This window comes from Perca fluviatilis, chromosome 9 (assembly GCF_010015445.1).
Source record: "Perca fluviatilis chromosome 9, GENO_Pfluv_1.0, whole genome shotgun sequence".
Lineage (NCBI taxonomy): Eukaryota > Metazoa > Chordata > Actinopteri > Perciformes > Percidae > Perca > Perca fluviatilis.
Window position 1 is genome coordinate 27,370,702 of NC_053120.1, and position 27,684 is coordinate 27,398,385.

A 27,684-nucleotide genomic window follows, 5' to 3' on the forward strand; every position below is an offset into this window, starting at 1 on the left:
CATTTGGAGCTCATTTAATTTAATATCAGCGTGTACCTGGCAGTTTTCTCACCTTCCAGCATGCCAAGCAGAAGAGCTGTTGGTAATGTCTGTCAGTTTGTCAGTGCCACCTCAAACCTGCAGACTGTCCACTTCACTGTGCAGCTTTTTGGCTGAAATCCCTTAGGGACCATTTCCTAACCTCAGGACCCCACCCTCTAATTAGTAATACTTGGCTGCATTATTGAAAATAAACACCTTTGGTGATTTTCCAAACCCTAATGTATGAATGGGGCTGCATGATTCAAGCCTACTGTACCTGTGCTAATCAGCATGCCAAAATATTCCCAGTTGTGTTTTACTGCTGCTGGTTATTTGGGTTTTATTCTGGGTATTTTCACAGAAATGCTATAATTGGGAAATCTCTGCAAAAAAAAATAAAAAACACACAAAGATTTTTACAATACTATTATATGACATGCTAGTCCATAATATGTAGATGTTAATCAAAACTATTGGCATTAGTGGTGGACTGAGGCTGTCTGAGGGGCAGGGGTGAAAATAATAAAAAGGGCACCAGCTGCATGCGACGCCCAGCATGCAGAATGTTTTCTGTCTATATGGCTCTGCATTGCATTTTCTAGACTGGAAGGGCACTGTGCAGGGCACTTTATCATGTTTTCTCTACCAAGGGGGAATTGTTTTTTCGAACATTGGGGCATACAGTATGTAGCTTCAGCATTCACACTTAATATATCTACATACGGTTTTAAAGGTCCCAGTTGGAGATGTATGTAGATTGAGTTATAATGATGAAAAGCTGTCAATCTGCTTAGGCTGCCTAGAGCACAACATGTTGGAGAATTCAGTCACTTAGCTCAGGTTTCTTTACACTGGCTCTCCTTATTCTTCTGTGATTTTACTTCATATTTACTCTCAATGAGATCCAACTTCTGACAAGACGCAGCACACATTCTTTCTGCCTGCCCATGACACGTTTTCACAGCTCTCCTCTGCGCTCACGCTGCAGCCTTACATGAGACGGTTTCTCAAAGTCAGGAATCAGAACAAGTGGCTTCTGTTATGCATCACTCCAGTCTAGACAGTAACTCACATTCTGGGCTAAACTGCCTGCAGGATTGTTACTGGCACAATAAAGCGATGGAGACAAAGTGAATCAAAGTTGAGGAAATACAGATCATCATTTATGTGTTTTTGTTTTTTGCAATTTGCCAGTTGGACAAATTTGTAGGTGGCAAAACTATCAAATTCAATACTGCTGGAAAGGTCAGTTTTATACACTGGTGGTAATTATGAGTCACTAATCTTCTTTGATCTTAGACAGACAGCCAACTTATTCACAAATATAAATCTCTTTAAGGTTAAGCTGATTGACTGAAGTTGGATATCCTGTTTTAAGATATATCTTTCTAAGGCTACGTTTTATCTGTTATGTCAACTTTTAGTAGGCCTACTGCAGACTGATATGGATTTTTTTTTGCAGCGAGTGACAACATCACACAGTTGACCTGCAAGCTCAACAACTTAAACACTGGCAGAGACACAGAGCTCACAAACTATTAGTTATAATGTTAAGAACCTGCACTGTGGAAAACTCAACCTCAAGAAATCAGCCAAATCCCTGTCTGGAGCACCGTAGGCTACACATGGAGTCTGCCATGAAAGAACAATACCAGGCTTTATAACTGATAATCAAGAAATGGTTTTTAACTATTTGCACAGCACATAAAAAGTAATGTTCCACATTTACCACACTCTTTGGGAACAATTCCAATACTCTATTAAAGTGTTCTCAATAAACCCAACAGGGCAACCAAGAAAGCCTAGATAATTGGTATAGTTGCAGAGTTGCATTGTTTGAACAGCAAACGGTGTCACAGACTGACCCTACTCAAAGAACAGGAAAGGTTTGTCTGGGTCTATTCATAATGAAGCATGTTATGATGGACAGCAGTCCCCACATTAAACTCTGAAATGATGAAAGGCCCGTTTTTATGAAGCTTGGTCGGGCTGCGCCTCGATTATTTTTAGAGCAGCTGTAGCCTATATGTGCAACTGATAAGCCAATAGCATAATATATCTGTGGGTTTGTGAGGAATATCTGTGCTGTTTATTCATTGTTAACTTGCATGTAGCTTAACACGCTCAAGCGCACAGCGTGCCTCGGTGTGACGGTGTGACGGCTCGCTGGCAGCTGCTGCAGCCCGGATGAAGGCAGCCCAGTCCCGCACGGCTGACCGTCGCACCGCTCGGCCTGCTGGTTAATTTGGAATATTTTCACCGAGCGAACCGCCAAATGCATTTGCACCGGCGGAAAAAAGCTGCGCTGTAGTAGCTCAAATTAGAAAACCAGTAAATTCGCCGTTCCCCATGGCTTCTGGCTCCGGAGATGAAGAGGGAAACGCGGAAGGCGTTTCCTGGAGACTCATAGGCCCGGCAGCGGGGCTCTCCAAGAAGCGCTGCCGTCTAATGTACTCCTCCCTCGGCTACGACTCTGATGTCTGCCTCTTCTACGTGAAGGGGGAGTTTTTTGCCATGGATGCTCGCTGTTCACATTCCGGTAAAGCCTCAGTGCCAATCGCTTATATTAACCATTTAGCTCTCTCTAAAGGCATAATAATGCATAATGCATCCCGTTTTAATACATGTATAATAATACGTCTATTCACCGTAACGTGGAGAATGTAGGCTACTGTACTGTACTTCTGTGGGTTAGACTTTAACTGTAGGCTATGCTACCTCCAACAAAGCATGATGTATGAGGATATGATTTAGCCCATTTCTCCCTCAGCTGGTAGCCTACTTAAAGGTCTCTATGACAGCCCCCTGCCGCCATAGACCTTTCACCTCTTATCAGTTCCACACCATGTTAAGCGAGCCTCACAATCACATTTTCCTACAAGGAAGACAGCAACAGTCATTTGTTTTGAGAGGAAGAAACTGTGATTAACAATTTCCTGTGTCTCCCAGGCGGTCCTCTGTGCGAGGGGGACATCGAGGAGGCTGATGGAGTCCTGCAGGTCTTCTGTCCCTGGCACGACTATGACTTTGACCTCAGAACTGGGAAGTCAGGGACCTCCTTACAGGTCAGTTATAAAATATGTCCTTATCTCCTTATATGTCTCAGTATACAAATACAATATTAGTAAAACACATAAATAAGACTCCAAACATATCCCAATATGTCATCAGTACTTAGTGCACACAGCTATGTGTGTCAAACCTCTAAATAATACCCAAAAAATCATATGTGAACGTCATTGTATCCCCATCTTCACTTGCTGACTGCACCTGGAAGTTGACGTGAACATTTGCAGTGATATGTAGACAAATCATCCACTATTAGATGTAGGAAGTCTCACTGATTGACACGGCATAAGAAATCAAAGCTCAAGAGTCAGAGTTAAGATTATGTTCCCCTTTTTTTTTGTCAAACATTTTTTCTCCCTGTGTTAGCATGCAATGAACAGTCCAAACAAGAGTTTCACTTTCCATAAACATCTCGTCTTTTTTTCCATTAATCATTTGTATAAACTGTTGTTCCTCCAGTACATCACTGTGATGTCAACTATCAAGCAGTAGAAGAAATATTTAAAGAAATATTGAGACTTTTCACAGGACGGTTTGCTACATTTCTAACTTGTAAATAGTGACATTAAATACATATGTAAGTTTACTTGTACCTGTGTGAGTTCCACGGTAGCACATGATGGCGTGTTTCTTCCAGCTCTTATGTCGTTTTGTATTCTTTGTTTTGATTTTTACAGCAACAAGTGTATGAAGTCAAGCTGGAGGATGGCAACGTGTACGTGAAACATGTCAGTCGTCTCTCCTTGGAGCCTTTTCCTGCAGATCAGAAGAACAGCCTAAGCGTGACAGCCTCATCTTCCAGCCCTTCGTGATGCCGCTGTTAGAGGTCTATTTTTAAGACTTGTTCCACAAACCCAAGCCATCTGAAACATTCCTTAGCCTTATCTGTCATTTTCACAGACCGTTTCTACTTTGATTGCTGTGAACTCAGGACGATATGGAGAGGATTGTCTGAAGAGGACATGACATCATGAAATAACTTCAGAGTTTTTCTTGCTGCCATTCCAGGTAGAGACTCATCATCACAGACACTGAACATGGAGAGCTGCAAGCTCACTGCTGACCTCAATAACACACCAGACAGTAGCAAACATGCAACATGAAAACACATGTTACTAACATACAGTATTTGATTATTATAATTTGATTATAATTGATCATTTTCTAGATATTTAAGGATTCCTTAAGATAATAATTATATAATTTCAGAAAATATTACAGAGTGATATGTTCTGAAGTTTTTTTTCTTTACATTTGAGCAATGAAATTTACGCAAGCCAATACATATTTAGTTGAAACTCACTAACTACAAAAGTGGATGTGCAAATCTTTCAAAACTTTTCATTGCAATTCTCAGATTCTCTACTTGTCCATCTTTTGCTAGTCTTGTTGCACTTGTATGCACTACCAAGCAAGTAATGTTATCTCAAATGTAATGTATATGCACAATGATAATTTGCAGAAATAAAACCATAATTGCAGTTATAGGATACATTCACATGCAGGTAGAAATAATTAGTTAGATGTAAAAGGAGTCATTAAAGTATATGCAACATGCAGTGATCTGCAAATGCAGTTCAAATAGACAACATGAACAAAATGAATAGTACAGATGTGCAGAAAACGAAGATTATCATCTTGATTTATTTAACAAAACATGTTGATTCTTATTACCAGTTGTGGTACAGTTTTTGTGTATAAAGCTTCCACTCAGTGGAAACATACATTTTTTTCAGCAGCTAATATCTAACTAAACTTAACGGTCTCATGGTCATTACTACCAATAATCCTCTTCCATGTCTCTAACAAGCGTTACCTGAGGCCTCCAACTCTTAAACTCTCAGACGAGCAGTCACACTTGCTGAGTTGTGGCCTTTGGATAAATTTAGACATTTATTCCAGTGATGTCACGCAACAGAAACTCCCTTTCAGAATTTGTATTTCTGGACAGTTTTTTAACCCAAATAGAGTTCCATCAAGTAGAACACACATGAAGGGCACTGCAATTACGATTGGTGACAGTCCCGGCGTAAAGACGTCTCCATCAGCATTTCTCTCCGTCCCTGGCCAGTGCACAGACAGGTTTTTCTGTTACTGACGCAATGGGACTCAAAAGAAATGGTTAGTAAGGCGCCGGAGGGAGGTTCACGACCTGAAATGCACCATTGAATCAAGAAAAATGTGTTTTTCTAGCTTTATATGTGTGTGCGCGCGCACTGATGCAAGTGTTTTCTTTGTTACTCGGTGGTGAGAGCAGTCACTCACTATATTTTCTGTCAGCTCCATTTTCTGGCAGAGGCACAGAGCCCAGTCATGAAGGTGTCAGTGACAGTGAGGCCCGACATTCATTTTCCTCCCTGCTGTGCTACTTTATTATTCCACTGGAGAAAAATGTGAGGTTTTACTCTGTGCATTATAACTCATCACCTGGAGGGTAATGGGCATACACAACGGAGATGCAGCAATTTTGTCAGTAGAAAAGTGAGAGTAAACATTGTTCAAGATTCTGCACAGAACAGGAGTGGTTTCTTATATTTTTATTCTCACTGAGTCTCACTGAGAAAACCATAATTCTTGGCATCCCGTTGCTATATGTTTCCTTAAAGTTATTTCATATGCTCTGCTGATTTTAATGCATTTTATTTCTTAATATGTGAATTATGTATCTGTCAAATACTCTAACGTTTGGCACATTTACTTATTTAACACTACCATTTGTACTGTAAGCAGCTGCTGTTTTGTATGTTGAACTATATTTATTGTTGTGACCTTTGCAAAGCCAAACATTTTATCTGTATTGTTTAATTCACAAATTAAATTATTGTATGTTAGGAACACTATAAATTGACAAATTAGTTTTAAGTGATTTTTCAGTGGGTCCTCAAAACATAGAACACAACTCAGGAAATAGTAGGAATCAAAAGTTTACACAAAGTCATTTATTTACAGTTTCTTGTTCATACAGTAATAGTAGATTTCATACAATGCACAATTTACACATAAAAACTTAACTCAGAGAAAAACGAGATTGGCATCACCATGCAATAGTTAAGCGTTTGCAGAGTATTATCAGGAGTTCATTTATGTCATTTTTTTACTGGAGCACATTGGCAAATATACAACTCTCTTCGCAAACTCCAGAAAGTCGTGGAAAAGGTCAAAGATGACGTCCTGAATAAATTATGATCTCCTTCAAATCAGCTGGATGGTACAGGAGTGAAAATGGATGAACCCATTAGGTGACTAATAAAGTCTTGGTGTTTTCTGGTTGATTGAGAGTCTTTTCTAGTTAAAGTTTTTTTTTTTTGCCATGCTACCATCGTTGTTTCCAGGAGACCATGGCTAGCTGTTTCCCCTGTTTCCAGTCTTTATGCTAAGCTAAGCTAACAGGCTGCTGGTTGTGGCCTCATATTTAATGGACAGAAATGAGAATGCTGTTGATCTCCTCATCTAACTCTTGGCGACAAAGCAAAATGCTTATTTCCCAAAATGTGGAACTATTCCTTTAAAGGTGTAAAGCAAAACTACATAAAGCTCCATTAAGCCATATTCGTGATATCAACATGAAATGACACCCTGTAAAAGACAACAGTTGCTACTTCTACTGCCATTCCCACTGAGATTCAATGAGATAACATTGTATTTCCATGCAATGTGTCTTATCTGTATCTTCCATCCCATCTTAAACTCACTTTATTTGATTCTAAAGACTTTGGAAAGTTTTTCTTACAGTAAGTCACTAAACCAAACATTGCAGAGGTTCTTTAATCTCCCTTTGAAGTAAATGTTTCCAGCTCACTTTCCCATGCAAAGCCTTACATAATGGTTAACTCAACCTATTATTGTTACCTTGTCCTTCAAACTCCTTTGATAACTTCTCCTCATGAATAAGCCAATTCTCCTGTCAAAGCATTCTCCTCAAAAAACCTGCATTCTTCCATGTGCATCCACTTTCAAAGCCTGAGATTCTGTAAGTGATGGACTGTGAGGCCAAAGACCACTAATATTTTCCCTTCCTTTTTTTTCCCTTTACCAAACTGTTTCCCAAACATTAAATCCCTCACTAGATAATCTCACTGTTATTTCTCTTGATGTCTTTGGTCTTACATTTCCTCCAGTTGCTCGACAGCTGTTGGGCCTCCTCAGCTGACCTTACACAACCATTTTATTTGTACCGGGCTTATCTCTTCCCACACCTGGATTCAATCATGCTATTTTTTATGGGGTGCATGCTGCGTCTGCTGCGGGGAGATGTTTGTTTTCATCTGCCGATCTAAACTGTTGAGTCGTGGACGGCCAACAGGCCTGTGGTTAGAGAGGTCAGTGATAATGGCGAAGGTACCCCGGATTGTCACAATATATTACTCTGTTTCTGAGTGGGCTGCTCATATAGTACATAATGGAAACATATTGTTTTTTCGACGTGGGGCCAAGTACAAGTCTTGGGTTACAATATATGGTTTTCATTTATAAGTACAACTTCACATTGGCGCCTTTTACTACATATTGAACAATAAATCTGTTGCACATTAGGAATTAGAATGTAATCAGGCTCAAATGGAGTTGCCTTTACTGAAGGCTGGGTGCCATTTTAATTGGTAATATGTTTGACCATATTCTTGCTGGGCCCAGTTGTTGATTACTTCATCCTGTGTATCCCGGATATTATCTTGTTTGGCTGTCAGGGTCAAACTGTTTTAATAGTTCTCAAGAGAATATGTAATTTATTTAGTAATTAACAGCAGTCATATATTCACTTGTAAGCCTCTCCTGGTTTCTCCATGGACCACGGCCCCCTTATACTGTGTATGGCTTTGGATAAGTTCAGCTTGAAGAGCTTTTCCCATGGGTCCGCCTATTTTGCAGATAAACAAGCTTGGCGCTTTTATCACAGAGGGAAGATTCTTGCTGTCTCCAACCTCAATTAAAATAGCATAATATTTGTTATTTAAGTCTAATATTCTGTCTCAATATCTACAGCATCAAGATGTATACTTTAAATGTACTTATAGTGTCACAATGACAAGATTTATGAAAGCATTGCAAGTAAATTCATTAGTGTGTCACTTTTTAATTATCACTCTCACGAGTAAGAATAATGAAGTGTGTTTTGTTAATGAAGAGAAGGCTCCACTGAGAGTTTGACTTCCATTTAACAAGATTGCTCTCTGAAATTGAAAAGATTACTGTGGTGTACACATTGTAAAATAAACTGAGTCATGCAGCAAAGTATGAAAATGTTAATAGGTACTCAGTTCAGAGAATTGAAGAATGAATACATTGCAGTTAAATTATTTGCTTGAAATGAGTCTTGTGTAGGATCTCGTACAAACACCTTAATCTGCCACACATACCGAAGGAGTTGTTGCTTCATTCACCAGCAGAACTTTGTATGTACTATAATAGTTTGTTACATGCTGATCTTAAGTTAAATTATATAGTTATTGCACTTCAAGATACAACAATGTTACAAAAATGTAAAAACAAAAAAACAATTTAGACCCTGAATGGGTCTTTGTAAAGTTTTATGAGAAAGTAATATATTTGGGAATCATTTTCTATGGTGATGCTAATTTGGAACGTGCAGAGGACAAAAGGAAATGATGTCATAGCTCTCAATCAACTATCCTCATTTTAGACTGCCTGCCACTAGTGAGATCCATGATTGTTTTGGCGGAGGCCTTGGTCTTGCACATTCTAAGTAGGTGTGAAAGGACGTTTGGCTTGATCACAGTTGGCAATGTGGCATGGTAATGTAAAACATTAGGAAGCAGCATGACTGAAAACATCCTCTGTTCCCTGGGTGGCATGTCTCACCCCGCTGCATGTGTCTTTTTCACCTCCCCTTGGTGGAGAGAGTTTCCGAGTTTGTAGAAAATAACTCAGTGTCTGCTGCAGACAACAGGGACCTCAAGTTGGTTTCTTTCTGATCTTGAAGAGAAGTTCAGTGGAAAGCAACGGCGAATTATGAGGTGTTTGGGGCCAGGTGTAGTATTTGAAGTTGTGAATGTTTGGTTTCAACTCTAGCATTGAGAGACGTCAGCAAAAGGAAAGTGGAATGCCACAAATTTGAGCTATAAAAGTTAAATTCTCAAACGTACAATTACACCAAAGCTAATTAAGTAAATGCCAGTCTCTGCCTTCCATAAAGTCAAATGATGCATGTCTTTTAGGAGGGAAGGAAGAAATTAATATACCAAACCCTTCAAGTAAGTATATAGGAAAAGTATATCTTCAATCACTTTTTGCTGAATTGCTGCCTGCTTCGGTTTTGTGGTTTCCATAGTGAAGAGGGAGTTCATACTCATCAACAGACGGGCAACTATTACTTCCTCAATTTGATGACATCATATCAGTCTTGACAGAAGACCTAGAAATGCAAAGGAAAGAACATTTAAATCTATGTGATATTACTGTCAATGTGAAGACATCTCAAATTATCGTATCTAAACCTTCCTACCTTGGAACATCTATTGCCGTTGCTGTGTACGCATGGACACTCTCCTCCTTGTTGTAGAGCTGACTCTGCGACTCTGGGTCCTGCCCCGCTGCTCTGAAGGATAGGCCACCATCTGGGTGGATAATCCTTGCAGACCCTCCGACTCCCTCATGTTCCTCGCCATCTGAGACAGAGTCTGACCCGGGTTAGTCTGCAGACGTTGGAATAGACTTTCTCTGTTAATTTTCCTCTCTGGACAGCTGAAGGTCAGCGCCACTCCAGAGTCTGACTTCATCTCCCTGGAGAAACCATCAGAGGTGCCATCAAAACAGCGGCCTATAGCAATCTCCTTGGCCACCCTGGGGTTCTGGTCTGTGACTGTGTAGATGCCATAGTTGTGTCCCAAAGGATCAACAGGGGCTAGCATGGTGAATCCGTGGGACTCGTTATTTTGAGCGACTGGTGGATGTTTGATGAGATACTCTTGTAGGAGGCTGTTGGTGCCAGTTCTGCGGCAGTTCCCCTGTGGAAGGACTGATATGATGGATCTGTCCACCTCAGCTTGATCAAACAACATGCCGCTGCATTTAAACTCTAAACAGGCTGCTGAAACGTTGGCCTCTCGCATGTCCCGGGTGCTGCGAATGTCTCTTATGCCATAAAGTTTGCCTTTCGTTTCTCGGTGTGTTCCTCCCAGATTCCTCGACCTGACCATCACTTCCTTCTGTCCGTGGATCTTGACCTTAATGAAACATGCTCTGAACTCCTGGGGGTTAGGCCACCAGGAGAGGTAGTCTCCTGTCCAGGTCGTCAAATCATTCTCCTCAAAGGGGACAACATTGTATTCATACTTGTCCTTTTCCACTCTGAAGAATCTGAAATGATTGGCATCAATAGGGGCATTTTCACAACCTATTAAACTCTGATACGGATATATTGGCCCATTGGTCTCATCAAGATTATTTTGGTTTGGCTTTGCCAAGTTGATTCTGAAGGCTGTTTTCTTTAGAGCTGGATCGTCGTGGTCTGAGCGCTGGTAGTTTATTTTATCCAAATATGGCTGAGACACTCCAATGATGTTTGGATTCATCTTGGGGGAGGATGGAGCTGCCTCCAGTTCTTCCCCACCTATCATTGCTGTGACATAAGCTGTGTAGGCATCGGGCATTTGGGCATCACAGAAAGCTGGTAAACAGGCTCCGTTGGATCCAGTTATGACACTGTCAAAACGGCCCCATGCCCGAGGATTAGAGGAAAATCCAGGTTTGGGTTCCAAGTTTATCAAGCTGATCACAACCCCCTCCAATTGTTCACTATGTAGGAACTTGTCACTCATGTAGGCTCGGACTTTGACGTAGCACCGTCTGTTTTCAGGCACGTCTAAATTAAAGAGCCTACGTTCTCTGATCTCCATGTTGCCTATGAGGAATGTGCGGTCCTCTCGTTTGCTCCGCCCATGACCACCAGTAGTTGTGGTGTAGGAGAAGTTACTCTCTTCTTCCCAGACTCCTGTGTCTGGGTTTAAAGACCACAGTTTCATTTTGGGAATGTGCTCTTGCATTTTAACGTGCTGTGTGTCGAGAAAGACTTGAACAGCTCCAGCTCCAAGTACCTCCTTGTTGGTCTCATCTCTGAAGTCCACAGAGAACATGCCATAGGTCCTCAAAGGGAGCATGTCACCTTCATCGTCCACAAAGTTGAGATCGCCAGGGGCGGCGGCCGCCGTGGTGATATTTCTTGGGTCAATGAATGTGACGCTGGCTTTCACAGTTCCCTCATAGATTTCTCCATTGTCCTTGTGGAAGGAGTTGGGAGGAATGACCAAGTGACCAATGGGGTCTTCTCCTTTAATTTCCCCTAGGTTAATAGAGTTGGTCTCTCCTGCATTGATATCAATTGCTGCCTGCTTTCTCATTACCTTCACATCATGGTAAATGGACCCACCTTTCTTATCAAGGATGAACACCTTAGGAGTGTCAATACATTTCTCAGTAGGGTCAACAAAATTTACCACTAATCTCTGTGTATCAGGAGTAATGTGCAATGTGAAACCTCCTTGGTATCCAGTGGTGCCTACCCTCTCTTTACCAATGTAGATGTGCCCAAAACGCAGAGGCTCATCATTGTCAGCTGTGACCACTCTGCCACGAACCAGCACAGTGGGCTGCAAACACTTCTGACAGCTGCACTGTGTCACAGCCCGGATAGGGAGGCTGTAGCTCCCACAGTCAATATTTCGACTTTCCATAGTTTGGACCCCGCAGCAGAAGCTAGTTTCATCACTGCAGCGCATATCAAAGTCTAAGGAGCCAGCACATTTGTGGTGAGGGCAGCGACCAGCATTGTAGTGCATGGAGTCGGTCCCAGGTTGAACACAGTCCATCGGGAGTCTGATGAGGTGCGTTTCAGGGGTGGAATTGCATGCTGTCTTTCCTTTTGCTGTGAATTAGACGATAAATTACATTAGGCTGGTATTGACACGACACAAATTTTTTTTTTCATGATATAAAACACGAAAAGCTTTTTCTCAGTGCAAAGCAGAACACAGGCTTGCCATGTTGAAGATGTAACTGTTGAAGTTCTACTTCCTCAAAGATCTTCAAAGTGTGTCAAATCTTTTAGATTTTAATTATAAAATTGTGTGGTACTAGATAATTGTATATGACTGCATGAGTGAAATAGGAAAGTGTATAGTGAATAAATTGGAACTTGCCAATTGAGTATTTAAAAGGAATTATTTCTGCCTTTCTTTTTTCACACATGGTTGCACATAATTTATTCATACACACACGCAATGTCTGCATGGCCTGAAAGTGCAAGTGAGTGGCCAAGTTGGACGGAGAAATGTGCATGAAAGAGTAATTAGACATTAGGTTGAGGAGAACATTTATCTACCAACCATCCAGATGGGAGTTGGAAAAAAAGAATTATTGTTCACCCAGACATTGGCAGAATAACCAATGTGCATGATATCATGGTTGAGCTTATAGTCAAGCATCCTTGTTAAGCTCCCAATCTCTCAACTAAGCTGATAATTGCAGACACATGGAGCAGTGTGATGTGTATGAAAAACCATAACGGTACTACTGATGGCTTTACCAACAGGGCTTCGAGTTTCCTTTGATGTTAAACTTCTGTATAATGTAAAATGTGAGAAGAAACTGCACTGTGAGGAGTAAGAGTAGGTTTTTCATCCTGTTCTGAGGCGCAGGTGTTGTCCTGCACACATACAGCGTCTTCTGCCATTATGACTTTTGGAGTGAAGGGATTCGTCTGCGGCCTAGGATAGTTTACATTAGCACTCTACCATGAAAACCTTGTTCGTTTAGCTCTTTCTTAGCTAACAAGCATTTGAAGGATATACTGTAAGCAATGTGTAGCTCTCCCACACAGATGTGAAAACGTGTACTTGTCTGACTCTGAGAAAGAAAAAAGATATTGACAATCTTGGATTTCACTTTAACACCGGGTGTTCTGGAGAAATTGGATTTGAGGTTTTACAGTGTCCAGAGCCATTTCACACAATAAAGCAGCGTAGGAAGCCGTAGCTTCAACCAATGTCAACATAATAAAAATGTACTGCTACAAGCACTGCCAGATTGTGTGTGCCCTAGTCATTTTATTTTTCTATTTACTTTGCCTGTAATGTTTTTTCCCAATGACAGAGAGTCTATTAACTGACTTGTCTCCCTCCCTCAGATGTAGGACACTGTGGTTTTGTTTGAATCCTCTTTATGCATGGCCATGGATCATGGATGACTCGTTTGGAGCTTAGCGCTGACATTCCTCTTAAAGTGTGTATTCAAGCTCCGACGCAGCTGCTAGTAAATCCAGTAAAATATATTGTGGTTGTTTGCTTTTTGTGGTTTTACTGTGTAGAACTTTGACTAAACACGTCATGACAAATGCACCGGGATAGCAGCCATCCTGAGCTATAATCCCTGTGTGCCGCTATCATCATAGTAAATTATTTTCTCTCCAGGCTGATGATGATGAATTACAGTTTACATGACATCACTGTGCCACTGACTAGAAGGGAGCTTTTGTGTCTTTTTGACTGAGAACAAACTTAGACCAAATAGTTCCACATTTTTCTCCACAACGTTTGAGCATTTACTAGCACTAATGTGTGTCATCAAAGTTGCCCTCAAACCAGCAGATTAATGTGGTAAGTAGTGGCCTACACATAGCATCTTTAACCACGGGTTTATGCAAAAGTCGAAACACCATAAAAATTACAGTGATGTTGAGACACAATTGTTTTCAGTAAGAAATCCAAGACTACAGTATACTGTACGTACCAATAACAGTGAGGAGGGCTGGAGAGGACTTGATGCTGCCTGCAGAGCTGCTAGTCTTGCAGTAGTACTGCCCTGACTGCTCCGGCTTCAGGCCCCACAGTACAAGGTCCTCCTCATACTTGTACACCTTCCTGTCCAGCAGAGTCCCATTGTGGAACCTTGAAAAATAGTTATAGAAATAAGACTTTCTTTTTTTTTTACTTTTACTTTAGTTATTTGTTGGTAGATGTATATAACAATATACTAAAATGTATAATATGTGTAAACATTTATGTAAAATGATGATGGTACGACTTAAATTTTGAAATATGAAATTTATTCTAAAAATTTGATTTGATATTTAGAGCTGAACAATGGACCAAATAACTGTGTTATGTGAAATGGGCTTCTTATAGTGATTTACACATGCAGCAATACATGGAGCAACTTTCATCTCATTGTTTTAGTTATTTAGTTCACCTTTATTTTTACAGGCAAGTCATTAAGAACAGGTTCTTATTTACAATGGCGGCCTGACAAGTGGCATAGCCACTTAGGGAAAGGGAAGGAGGGCTAGAAAATAAATACATTAGAAACACATACAGTTGCTTTAGAAATACATACAGATTCTTCTTTTTTTTCTCCTACAAACTTATTTAATGCGATTGATACTGATACTGTTTTGATTCAGGCTCGTGGCTCTCATCAGCTTTGTTTTTCAGCTGCAGCAGGCAGATGTTTTCAGCAACTGTATGCTAACTGCACAGCACCAGACAGCAGATGGGATAAAGCCCCTAACTGGGGAACATAAGGGAGTATTTAGCAGCTACAGAGCCATTTTTGTAACGGCGGGTTAAAGACCAAAACATGTTACAATTAACTGATTAATGCTTCTTGGATTGGATTTTTAGGGACCTCCAAATATAAATTTCCAAATGTGTCAAAGTAATCACACACTGTTGCTAGTTGTTTCTGTGCTTAATGATGTGTGCCAGCACTATTCCTCTTACCAGTAGTATTTGTCAGGTGTTGGTGATCCCGTTGCCTTGCAGCAAAACATCACCCGTCCTCCTTCATAACGCATTTTGTCCTCTGGGTGCTTCACAATGTACGGCTTTTCTGTGGAAAGCAGAAAGAGCAAACAAGACCTTCCTCTTACTGTTGTTAATGGTGCCGCAGAGTTTTGAGACCTCATAAAACTCAGTCAGACGTTTTTTCTTACATTGGTCCCTGTGCTTATGATAAATGATTGTTGAGGGGATTACCGGTAATCTTTCAAAAGCGACACAGGCCTATTTTTATTTGGTCTCCATGCAACCAAGCAAGTAGGTGCTCCAGACAATGTGAAGTCTTACAATAGCTCAGACTGTTTATGTTGTAGCTTTGTCAATTTCCTGTTTTCTACAGTCCGAGAATATGATTGAAGGATTTACTGGCCCTGTGGAAGGATAATAATGAGAATCAGGAAACTCTTACTTGAAAAACAAAGTAGCTCTTTTAAGAAATTGCCAACAATATCTTCAATTAATACTAAATTATACCACAAACTTGCTTTGTGTTTGGTTCGATTGAAATCAATAGACATCAATAAAAACAAATTTATAGATTAAATATATATTTAAAGTTTTTATTCGCACTCACCAGCTGATTTGAGGGCAGCCCGTACCCATGACAACCCTGTGGTGTTACTGGTGGTGGAGACGGTGATCGGGGAAAACTTCTCCTTCCTGATGGAGATCAAAGTCGAGCTGAAGGAGCAGATTCCTAAGAGCCTGAACTGACCTTTGGCATCTGTTCGGGCACGGATCACCTTGGGCTGGCTGGCCAGTGACACTAAGGCTGCTGCCACAGGGACACCAGTCACACTGTGGACTTCTCCGCGCAGCACGTGGTCGTCACATGTACACCGGCTGCAGTCCTCACTGGGGCGACCCTCGGTGCACACAAGCTGACATTTGGCTGTGTAACAAAGACACAGAGATGTGAGCACGGACGGATAAAGTCGCCAATACAAAGCAAGATATCACAACTTTCACAGTGTAGACTCGGCACACCTGGGCATGGACTCTTCCCACACTTCTGCATTTCAACAGGCCGTCCAGTACACTGAACCTTCACTGAGGTCCTCGCACAGGTCCTCCTCCTAATCCTGCGGCCTCCGCCACAGGTCGCTGAACACGCCCCCCACTGACCCCACGGACTCCACTTGGCTGATCACACAAAGAGACAGGGTTAACGTGAGTTTGGAATACATACCAGTATTTTGTGTTCAATTTGTGATCAATCTTTTCATTAATTCTGTTATTCAAACATCATACAGAGTGGTCTAATGAAAATTGTTAACTCTCTTGTGCATAGGCGCCCCATGTCATAATTATTAGTTATTAAATGGTGCAATTATCCAGTATTGTGGGCATAAGAAGTATGAGAAAGCTGAATAAATAGCTGCAATTGAAAGATTGCTGATTACAAGTAGCTCAATCAAGAACACTTGAAATAATGTTTACAAAGTTCTTCTCTGGAGGGTGGTGTCTGAAACTCTAGCAGAAAATGGCACGTAGGCATTACATGAGATTTGTTAAACATACAGTAGCTGAATAAAGCAATATGGTATTTTATGCACCTCCCTAATTAACCCTTCACAAGGGAGGTCAGAGGTTAGCAGCTCAAATACAGAGCAGCTACCTGCTTGTTGTTTCACGTCTCACATTGTGTAACTTAAGGTACTGGCAAAGTAGGTGAAATCTTGGGATTCTCACCTGTACATGGAGGGTTAGAGCACTCTCTTCTCTCTGAATGGTGCCCCTGGCACGCTGGCACCAACAGGAGAGGCATGGGCTGGGTGTTCACACATTTCCTCTGGCGGACCTGGATGCCTACGTCGTTACAAACCGTGGTTGAACAGGGACCCCACTCGCTCCAGTCAGTCCAGTAGCTCTGCTCTAAACACACACATTGAATAACAGGGTGTGAAAGGTGGCATTATGTGCTGCTGTTGGCAAGCAGGATCAGGAACAGGAAGTAACAAACACATTACTTAACATTATTTAAGAGCATTCATAATGGGTGATTCCTCCCTTGAGCAAGTGATTACATGCATGCGTGGCTGAATGTTCATATCTGTGACAGCTTGCACAGGCCTTAGCTGCTGCCGTCAGAGCTACCTGGGGGACACTGAAAGCGGACATGGTAGTTGGAGCAGACGCGGCCCTGGGGCTGTTCCCTGTTGATGCACCAGAAGCCCTTCTCCAGACTGGAGTGGACCACTTCCCCGGTGTCTGCCGCTGCAACCCAGTCTGTGGTGCGAGCCTCCATGGCCATGGGCCGAGCACAGACCCTCTCCCTGTAATAGAATCGGATCGCCTCCAGGCGCTCGTAGTCTCCATTCCCTCCAGGATGGTCGATGTTGAACCAAGACGTCCACTCTGTCACGCCTGGAGGCACGTGGAGGGGAGACATGGATGAATATCAAAAGAATGGAAGAGAGAGAAAACAATTCTCAGGATCCAGAAATAAGAGAGGGGGAGTGGGGGGAGGGGGTTGGAGCTGGTCTTACATGGAGGGGAGATATGGGTCAGAACCAAGAAAAAGCAAGAGGGAGGAAACGAGCAGGGATGGGTTACAAACTTTAAGAGGAGGTCTGCTACCACCATTTGAAACTGACTTCATGCACCCCAGGGAGCTTTGCATTGTCCAGTTTCTTTCCAACCCCCCTGGCTTCACTGATGAGGCAAATTGTCTAGGGTTTTAGTCTGCTGCATGTTCTGAAACCTGAGCATTTTCTTTAGGAGAATTATGAGGAATTCAACATAAAAGAATGCATTAGCAACCGGCTGATTATTTATTTCGTTCACAAAGTAATGATGGGACAACAATCTAAACGCAGTAATGCTGCTGCTCTTTTCTTCAAATAAAAGCAGGATTTTAAGTCATCAACACCTCTGCTCCAACTGCTGACCCTGTTGATAAACGGGACAAGTCAGCGGGTCAAACTACAATTACCAATTTTGTAATCTCACATTTTGTCATACAACCAGCTCTTAAGATCACTGCTGATGGATTCAGTACCTGTTGTCTGTGTGTCAGTGAATGCTTTGAAGGCCACTCTACTGCTCCTGTCTGACTGGCTCCTGGTCCTCACAGGTCCTGCAGACAGGAAGAAAAACATCTGGATATCAAGAAATACGCAAATTAAGCTATTCAATCCTACAGGTTATAGCCTTAAATGTAAGCATTTCCTACATGTAGTTCAACTAGTATAACATGAAGGTAGTAGCAGAGCCCAACATTTGTATGCACGCACACACGCTCACACAGTCCAAGCACGTTTTGCTTTTTCTTCATGGCATGAAGGCTTTTCTAATTACACGCCTTCCCTCTGCCCTCAATTTTTTTATTCTCTCCATTCTTTCACTTTGTTCATTTTAGTCACAGGCCTTCTGTCCTTTTCATGTGCTGGAACACAGGCTATAGGCTTCTGGGGCGACTTAAGAGGGAGAAAATGGCAAGAAATTGTTTGCTTTTTTGTCCATTTATTGTTTCTTTCCTCTCTTGCAAGCGTTCATCAATCTAACATCTCTGCCTCCACCCCCCCCCCTTTTCTCTCTTCTCCATCCATCATCTCCCTCCATGCTCTTTGTCATACGTCTTTCCTTACCCCCCCCACCAGTCTTCTTGTCCTCCTCCAGTCATCCCTTCCATTCTTGATCCATCAACAGGCAGCCGCTGTTTAGGATGCTAATCAAGCTCCAGCTGTGACAAATCAGTGCACGCATTCATCTGTTCACCAGCGGCATCGCCAGAAAACTTCACTCTAACTTGCTCCATCACCTCTCTCACACACACACATACACACACACACAAACACACACACATACTTTTATGCAGCATTTTGTTGCTGATTTCTTTTTTGATCTTAAAGATATATGATTATAATACACATATCATGCACACACATAGCATGCCTGTATCACTGAGTCATTCTTACATCATCGTCATCTTTCATGCATGTGCTTGAACCCACAACAGCCCCACGGTGAGGATCAGGCGAAGGTAAATGTCGCCTTGTTAGAAAGAGAAACATATTCAACCTGGCATTCATTGCACATTTGACTCTTTGAATTATGAAACATGCACCATGGCATTTTTTTCCCTCATGCTTTGAAGTTTAATGATTCATTTTTCCTACAGAACGTTTTTTTTAATGTTTTAAAAAAATGTTGTTTGCTTGACATTTCATCTACCGGGTTTCACTTGGGCTGTGCGGAAAAAAATAACTGTCATGGTCTGTGACAGAAAGTGGCCTCAGCTCAGTGAGTGTGTGTGTTTGTGTATCTGTGTGTGTGTGTGTGTGTGTGTGTGTGTGTGTGTGTGTGTGTGTGTGTGTGTGTGTGTGTGTGTGTGTGTGTGTGTGTGTGTGTGTGATATGTGCAAGCACTTAGCACTTTCGGGGAGACAGTGCTGAGTTTACGAGCAGAGACTCCCAGCACAGAGGCCAGTATCGATCCCAGTCACGCCAGGTTTTAACGGCTCACTTCAAGTCTTTATTGTCATGCCAGCCCATTTCTTTTCAACCCTTTTGATAGATTTAGCAAAGAAGGAGAGCAGCTCAACAGAACAAAGATCCACTGTCCAAAAATGTATTATGTAAGTTTTAGGGTAACACAGACAGTCAGCTGACCCTCATGATTGTTAGTGTTTTTATGCCCCTGGCTTTAAAAACCATTGATGGTTTTACGTATTGACTCTCTGATACACTGGAATAGCTGGATAAACAGAAGCAAATGCTTTCACACTGATCTGCTGGGCAGATGTGGCTCTGCCTGCAGGTTTAGTTTAGTAAATCAAATCACATAGTTTTTCCACCCTTCTCCTTCAGTCTCCTGAATTCCGTGTCTGTCCTGATTACATTTTTAAAAAAAGCAGTTTTTCTGCCACTGGACAGAGCATTTCTGCTGTGTGTTTACAATCAGCATGCTCTAAAGTTCATGCTGAGAACTTAAAAAAAAAAAAAGTCTTACGGAAAGCATGTAAACCCTTTGTTTCACTGACTTGTGGCTAATTAATTACCCGCACCACTCTAAAGTGCATCCATTTATTTGTAAGAAATTTTAAAGAAGTTTTCCTGCTCTTGTCACATTCCATCCTCGCTCACACCAAAACAAAGGGAATTCACTGCACAACCATTTGGCTCCCAATTATCATTTTAAGATGTTTGACAATGAAAACAAAACAGCAAACGATTGTTTGAGTTTTATGAGGTGACGGTTTTAGAAAGTTAACAGAGGAAACCCAGATTAGCTTTAACAGGAGGCAAATGTTGGAGTAGTGACCTCAGTTATGGCCGGAATGAACTGGCCCGAGTTCCCGTGGTGGACTTACAGAGCTTATTTTGCTTTTGAGTGGCATGTTAACACTGTATGAATTTTAAAAGCCAGGAGATTTTATTGGGGCGCTGCTTAATACGGCTGGTATGTGAGAGAATTTACCTCATCAAGAAGCAAGTTTTTCAAGCCAGAGGGAGACCGGTTAGAACTTATGATTCCCTCTTTAGTTCCCTCCTTAAAGTGCTCACTGGTACAGTATATCTTCTTTGTCCTTGTTCATGTGCTCTGTGTGGGTTTAGTTTCGTGCTTTGCTGACACATAAGTCTTTTTTTTTTTTTTACTTGCAGCACCAATGTAATGTAATAGAACCAACAAGTCCTCCACAAAACATGTCGTCCATGCCCTCTGGAACGACACTTAGAAGCGTTTTCTGATCCGACCCACCTATTGGCAGGATGACGTTGTTTGTCTGTTAAAAATCACTGTTGAGAAATGAATCTGTTTTATGATGTGACCATGTCTCTGGTAAAGGTTTTTGGTTAGGTTTCAGGAAACGTGGTTTGGGTTCAAATAAGTGACTGCCCCCCATCATTTGAGCAAGAGGCCCAAAATGAGTGACAGAGCCTTCTACTTGCCCTAGGAGTTGTGACGAGAGCAAAGGAGGAAGTAAGGTGGCATTGTTAGAGACCAGCAGTTTTTAAAAGTGAAGCCAAAACATCTGGATCGCCCCCTGGTGACTTGCTGCAGTATAGGTCATAAGCCTCTCTCCCTCCGTGTTAGTGGATGGGACATGGGCCAAACTAAAAACATCTTTAAATCACTTTAAATAATTTTTCCCAAAGATGGTTTCTGTCATTTTAGGTAGTTTTTATCACTCTGATGTTTGTTCGGGCGATCACTACTGTGCAGACCTTGGCTTCACTTCAGTGGGAGGAAGTGTAGATGCATCGTCCATCTTTTTTTTCTTTTTTTTTTTACAGTCTATGTTAGAGATGCGTAGGGAGGAGATCGGGGCAGATGAACAGGTCAACAAAACACTTGTCTTTAACACAGGAAACTGCTGTTTGACCTGTGTTTGGCCAAAGTCTCCCTTCACGGCTACATTACCTAAAGCCTGGAAAAAGAGTCAAGAGGAGGTGCCGAAGTCTAGTTTTCTCTCAGACCACTTGAATTACAATATGCTGAAAGATTACTATGGAGATTTTAAAAAAATAAAGGGCCTTAGCCTACCACAGCTTTAACCTTAACCACGTGGTTATTACTGTAACAATGATGACGAAGCTCCCCTAACCTTAACAAAGTCATTATTTTAACCAAACTACGGTCTTTCCCTAGACATAACCAAGTTGTTTTTGTTCCTAAACCTAACCAAACCATCATGTTGTCATTCTAGAAGAACATGTCTTGTCTTGTAATTTGGAGGACTTGTTGGAAAATGAGTCAGGTTGGGCATCCTTCTTCTTCATGAAAACAATAATAAACACGTGGTCAAGGTTATGGATCAACGGTCCAAACAATGTTGTTAAAAAATGGAAGTGAACATTGTTCTCCTGTGTTAATGTCCGATGTTCGGTTGACTGATCCATCCACACTGGCCTCCTCCTCCCTGTGCGGACTTTGTTTATAACATCACCTGACTTCCTCCTCCGTGCTCGTCATCATTTCTACGGTCGCTAGAGGTCTTTGTCACTTGAACCTCACTGAAACGCCTGATGCTGTTCTTTGGAGGACGGTCTCACCTTCGCTGGCTTGGTTTTGTTCTTTGCCCATAAAATTCTCTTTACGATTTTGACTTTTCACAGCCCATGTCGTGAATTCACATATAGATGTCTCTATCTCTCCCAGTGTCACCTTTGACATGAACCCTGCCACGTGACAGTTATTCTAATCCTCAGCCGCCTCACCAAGACCCTCATAAACCACGGACAAGGTAACAAGACACACTATAGTGGCACCAATATACTAGAGGAGACCTGCCGCTGTGGGCTGGTTAGAATTTCTGTTCCACATATAGCCGTGGCAAGCACCTGAATGCCAGACAACATGTCGGAAACATAGCTACTGGATTACTTTGTATCCCACACTGCATTCATTGTCATCTCTCCCCTCTTTAAGTCGGTGGTAACAACTGCAAATCTTATTTTAGAGGACTATTTTGGTATATAACGATTTACGTCAAACAGGTTCGTTCTGAAATGACGTACTTATAGGCCAGGCTATACAAAGGCAAACCCTCTATTGTGGAGTGGGAGTTTTCTGCCATCGCCAGAATCCAATAATAAAAGTCTGCTGAATAGAGGAAGGGGGAGGGGGGATACAGGACTTTATGAAGTTGCACCAAGAATGGTCTCAGTCAGATTAGAGCGGTATGGTTGTGCCAGATGTACGTTGGCAGAGAGACAGCGCTCAAATAGAAGGTCTGGGTCCTGTTTATAATATTCCAGATCCTTACAAGAGGGAGAAGACGTGAAAGAACCATCCCTCCCTCCTCTCCACGTTATGTAACCTATTGGACAAAGTAAAGCTCGCTAAGAGAACGAGGTTGTGCAGTATTTGTGAAGACTTGACGAAGTCTAAAACAGCGGTATTTCACGCATGAATTCACTGTGTGTTTGTGTGTGTGTGTGTGTGTGTGTGTGTGTGTGTGTGTGTGTGTGTGTGTGTGTGTGTGTGTGTGTGTGTGTGTGTGTGTGTGTGTGTGTGTGTGTGTGTCTGTGTGTGGTCCTGCGTATGTGATGATCTGTTTGCCATGTCATATGGAAGCTGTTTATGTGTTTGGCTAGCTTCTTAGCTTCTTAGGTGTGTGTGGTTGCAGTGGAGTCTGCTTTGTCTCTCTGCACATATCTCTCTCTTTAAAAAAATCCAAGTCTGATTCCTAAAACATCTGTCGCTCATTAAAATCGGCAATTCTGTCCCTGACATTAACTAATGATGCAAATCAACCACATGATTTAAGGATTTACGAAGGTATAACAGAGGCTTTGTGCTTTCAAGCATTTCATCCCTGATGCTATTAAAAACACAATCGGGCCGCGTTGAATTATTTCCGCATCAAAAATATCTGTTAGTCCTTGCATGAACCTCTGCACCTGTGCACAGGTACAGAGCCAGGAGCTGGAAATAGCTCAATTGAGAGCAGCTGATTAGTCCTGCAATAAATAATATCTTGGCACACCCACACACGCATGTACACATAAATAGAAGAAAAGAAGAAAGATGTGAAATGGCTTGGAGCTTGTCATTAATGGGAATTTGCGCCTTCTCCTTTGATCCATTGTAATCCCTGTCTCAGTCATTAAAGTCAGCTGGCCAGACAGCTCTGTGTTTGGAGCAGACAGTGGTCAGCATCTGGAGAACGGCCCTCCAGCTGCTGCTCACATACACCAACTAGCTTTGCCTGGCGCTAATGCAACAAGAGAAGAAGAGAAGAGTGTAGGTCCTGTGGTTAAAGAGGGCACATTACAGTAAGTTTAAAAAAAAATAAAAAAACCTTGGAGCTGAAAGCAAGACTCATGCTAAGCGGTGGTAATGCCACAGCGTTCCCCTCTGACTTACAGCCGGCATTCAGCAACAGTTGCCGCCTCTAAATAGGAAAACAGCTTGTAAATCTGTAAGCTCCGAAGTGTATGGCGAGAGTGACAGAGAACAAGGCGAGGAGAGAGCGTTTGATGTAGTAGGGCAGAGAAAAATAGGTGGAGAAAGGCGGTGTGATGGAGTGAGGGAGAGACAGAGGGGGAAAGGTGAGGAAAGTATTTGTGAAGAAAGTCCTGAGGGAGACAGATTAGAAAGAACAGATGAAAACAAATGGACGGATGGAGACATTACTTTAGTGGTGGACTGAATGCAGCAGGGGGGGGCTGAGACCATCAAAAAGGAAAAAGGAAAGAGTGACATGCCGGCCGAGTTGACTGGGGAAAAAAGGACGGTAAAGTAATTTTACCTGCGCCCTTTATCCTCCCTTTTATTCCATTTTCTCATTTAGCCGAGCACAAACCCGGCAGGTGGGAAAGTGGGTCGCTTGGTTTGTGATTATTGCTTCCTGTTTCCAAGGTGACTGGGTTTATGTCTTGAGGGACTGCTGGCACGACGTTTGAGGGTGAAGTGAGGACAAAATGCAACACCTTACTGCAAGATGTGGATGTACCGCTTAAGGAGCGTGGCACAGCGTGTAAAATGTTTCAATCCATTTAAAGGCCGGCATTTCCATCGCAGCTGTAACACAGTTTTCCACAGTTCCACAGTTTTTGTCTGAATCACCATTTATGCATTTACCCCATCTTTCCTCACCAAACCGTCTTTAAGACATACTCATCAGTAGATGGCGCAAAGCCTCTGCAAGACATTTACGACTCTGAGGCCTCGAAGTTTGACAATATATGGAGACTATTAAGGTGTATTCACACTCATTTGCTTTTATGAACTGCCAGCTCCCTTTTCTTTAAAAAAAAAAAAAGTTAATGGGGAACAGCTGTCATCTAAACAGAAAGTGACAGCTTTAGAAACAGTGCTGCTACTGCTGCTGTCATTCAGGAAGAGTGAGCGTTTAAAGGATGATAAGAGCATAAATCATGGTACGGCCTACAGTTCACCACAGTTAAACAGTGAATTATATTGGGGGGGGGGGGGAGTATAAGTTTGAATTGGCTCTTTGTGAGAAGCGGTGTGCTCGCTGATAGTGGCGGCTACTGTGCTGCAGTTTGTCATAATGAATACAAAATATGGGCCGCCAGAACCTTTAGTCACCAGCAGCACTCTTACTCTCATCAACAGAGCTTTTTTTATGATTGAACTTACAAGGAGATCTCCTCCTCTTCTATCACCACGTGTTGTTGATTAGCCGGCTGGGGAAATGTGCTGCTTACTTAACAATAGAGATTAAGAACTACTCAGGCGGTCTAAAAAATAACACACAGACACACACACACACACACACACACACAGCCAAACACACACTCTTATCACATGAGCTCACCACCAGAGTCCTCCTGCTCAGACATCCTCAGGGAAATGCCGTCAACTTAGAAAACTCTACAGTTATGTTTTTTCTGCATATACTGTATGTGTGAGCAGTCATACACCATCCCTCTGATCTTAGAGTATGTGATTACTAAAAATGATGAGAAGGGAGATGGAAAATAATTAAAAAACTTCTAACAAAAGTCATCTTAAAATTGGTTGTCTTTCAGATAACATTTTGCTGGAATCTCTAGATTATCAATAATTTTCTTTTTTAAATAGCAATAATAACTGTTGAATTTTCAGTCTTCACTTACCTTGGCCCAGAGCCACTGAAGCCAGGACAGACAGCAGGAGTGCCACCTTATTTAATTCCAACATGGTACCACACCTTCAGTTACAGATTTCTCAGATCCTCTATAACATTCATTTAAGAAAAAAGTGCTAATTCTTCAGATAGAGCTGAGAGAAGCCGCTTCAGTTTGTCAGGTGTGAGTGGAGATGCTGCTGGTGGAGCAGAGCAGAGCCGCTGCCCTTTTCTCATGTGAGTTTAGTTGCTGAGTTGGAGACAGGAGCTCAGGCGTTTTTAAAAGAAGGGGCATCGGGAGTGCACACCAATCCAGCCCCTCTCTGCTCACCATTGGCCAGTGAAATGTAACATCTGGGTCCCCCATATCATCTTCCAAAAAAAGGTGAGGGTATGGTGGGGGTAGAGAGAGAGGGAGACACTCACAGAGGGAGGGTGTGTGTGTGTGTGTGTGTGTGTGTGTGTGTGTGTGTGGGTTGTGCATATTCGGTGGGGGGTCCAAAAACCGTGAGTCCAGTATACTTGTGGGGTCCCAACAGCCACAAACCCACAAGTTTAAAGGGCTGTTTGAGGTTGTAGCATTATGGATAGATTAGGTTATGGTTAGGGTAAGGGTTAAGGTTAGGCATTTAGTTGTGATGGTTAAGGTTAGGGTAAGGGGCTAGGGAATGCATTATGTCAATGACGGGTCCCCACAAAGATAGTACCATAAACCTGTGTGTGTGTGTGTTGTGTGTGTGTGTGTGTGTGTGTGTGTGTGTGTGTGTGTGTGTGTGTGTGTGTGTGTGTGTGTGTGTGTGTGTGTGGGTGTGTGTGTGTGTGTGTGTGTGTGTGTGTGTGTGTGTGTGTGTGTTGTTACTGAAAATAAGGTGTTTCCTGTTTGTCCAAGAAAGAGCTCATAAGTATTGGCTTTTTTTGCAACAATATTTTCCTATTTATTTGATTTGTAATCCTCTTTAGCTCCAGTGTAGTTGTCTTTATCTACAGAGCAGGTGTGTGCGTGCATCTGTGAAAATATACAGAGAAGCTTTTGGATACTTTATTTTGTTTCATGTTTTATTTGCTGTGGGCTTTTTTTTAACATTCGAAATATGGGAAATTGGTTTGAAACAAAATGGATGATTTTCTTGAAGACTTTGTTAAATAAGGCAAGCAGTTCCTTCCAATCTTTTTCTGTGAAATGTCATGTCCTTCATTGCCCCTTACCTCCCATCTGTCTTTCTCTGTCTCACTCTTTTTTATCTGTCTCTCCAGCAGACACAGGACAGTGCCAGATGCTGCTCTGCCTCTGGTTCGACTTCTGGTTTAGTTTTGTAACTTTTTAACAGTCGCTGATTGCGGGGCGATGCACTGCCAGAAAATGGAAGTGGCGTCATATGGCATGCCATTCAGGAAAAACTCCTCAGAATGCAGACACGAGAGGTGCTTATGAGGTGCAATGTACTCAGGCTCCTTTGCATAATGTCAACTGTTGCAATTTAGCAATGACGCTTGTAAAAAAAAATTAACAAAAGTTCGCAGACATAATGCAAAGAAGCCTAATAAGCACCTCTTGTGTTTGTGTATATATATATATATATAAAAAAAAAAAAATATATATATATATATATATACCATGAAAATTAAAAAAATGTTACATACATTCTCTTACAAATCCCTCTCAGGTCAAAATGTGAAAAAGGTGTTTGAAAGAATATTTCTTTTCAAAATAAAGGCACTTCTTGAGAAAGATGTTCACATACATTAACATGAGTCACACACTGGATGCGTCTCCATCTTGATAAAGTTTGGTGGCACAAGGATGGAAATAAGTTCAGGATTTCTTCGTTCAAGCCCTGACAAAGTTTAAACAGTTCAGCGGTGGAAAGGAACTAAGTACATTTGCTAAAGTACTGTTCTTAAGTACAATTTTGAGGTACTTGTACTTTACTTGGGCATTTAATTCTACTCCACTATAATAAATATTGTAATTTTTATTCCACTACAGTACTGACAGATATAGTTACTGGTTAGCTTTGAATGATTTTACACACAGAAACTGCCTACATTGTTAAAGATTACAGTGGTTTCCAAACTTGTTGGCTCCTTGTTGTGACAATGCAGGTGTCTATGAGTTGTTAACAGTTCCGCCAAATAAATAACTGTCTATTATTTCACAAATATAAAGATTAGTGAAAAGTCCAAGCTGTAGATATAAATTTATGTCACAGAACTTTTGTTTCTTCTTCTCTCTTCCATTAATTATCTCATGACCCCTCAGATTTATCTTGACTAAGCTACTTACCC

General features: G+C 41.8%; 2 protein-coding genes across 2 annotated transcripts; one reads left to right on the forward strand and one right to left on the reverse strand.

The window, feature by feature from the left end:
* Positions 1 to 2,107: 2,107 nt before the first annotated feature.
* Positions 2,108 to 6,353, forward strand: si:ch211-212d10.2 (uncharacterized protein LOC557710 homolog). The gene is made up of 3 exons (XM_039811440.1): positions 2,108 to 2,560; positions 2,971 to 3,086; positions 3,768 to 6,353. Exons 1-3 carry the CDS (start codon positions 2,371 to 2,373, stop codon positions 3,900 to 3,902), a joined length of 441 nt encoding a protein of 146 aa, XP_039667374.1. The 5' UTR covers positions 2,108 to 2,370; the 3' UTR covers positions 3,903 to 6,353.
* On the reverse strand, positions 6,010 to 25,685 carry cilp2 (cartilage intermediate layer protein 2). The gene is made up of 10 exons (XM_039811439.1): positions 25,409 to 25,685; positions 17,878 to 17,955; positions 16,974 to 17,243; positions 16,569 to 16,751; positions 15,864 to 16,019; positions 15,451 to 15,768; positions 14,820 to 14,928; positions 13,831 to 13,988; positions 9,551 to 11,968; positions 6,010 to 9,460 (listed from the first exon to the last, which is right to left on the reverse strand). The coding sequence occupies exons 1-9, from the start codon at positions 25,470 to 25,472 to the stop codon at positions 9,561 to 9,563; spliced, it is 3,744 nt and encodes a 1,247-aa protein (XP_039667373.1). The 5' UTR covers positions 25,473 to 25,685; the 3' UTR covers positions 6,010 to 9,460; positions 9,551 to 9,560.
* Between the last annotated feature and the right edge of the window lie 1,999 nt (positions 25,686 to 27,684).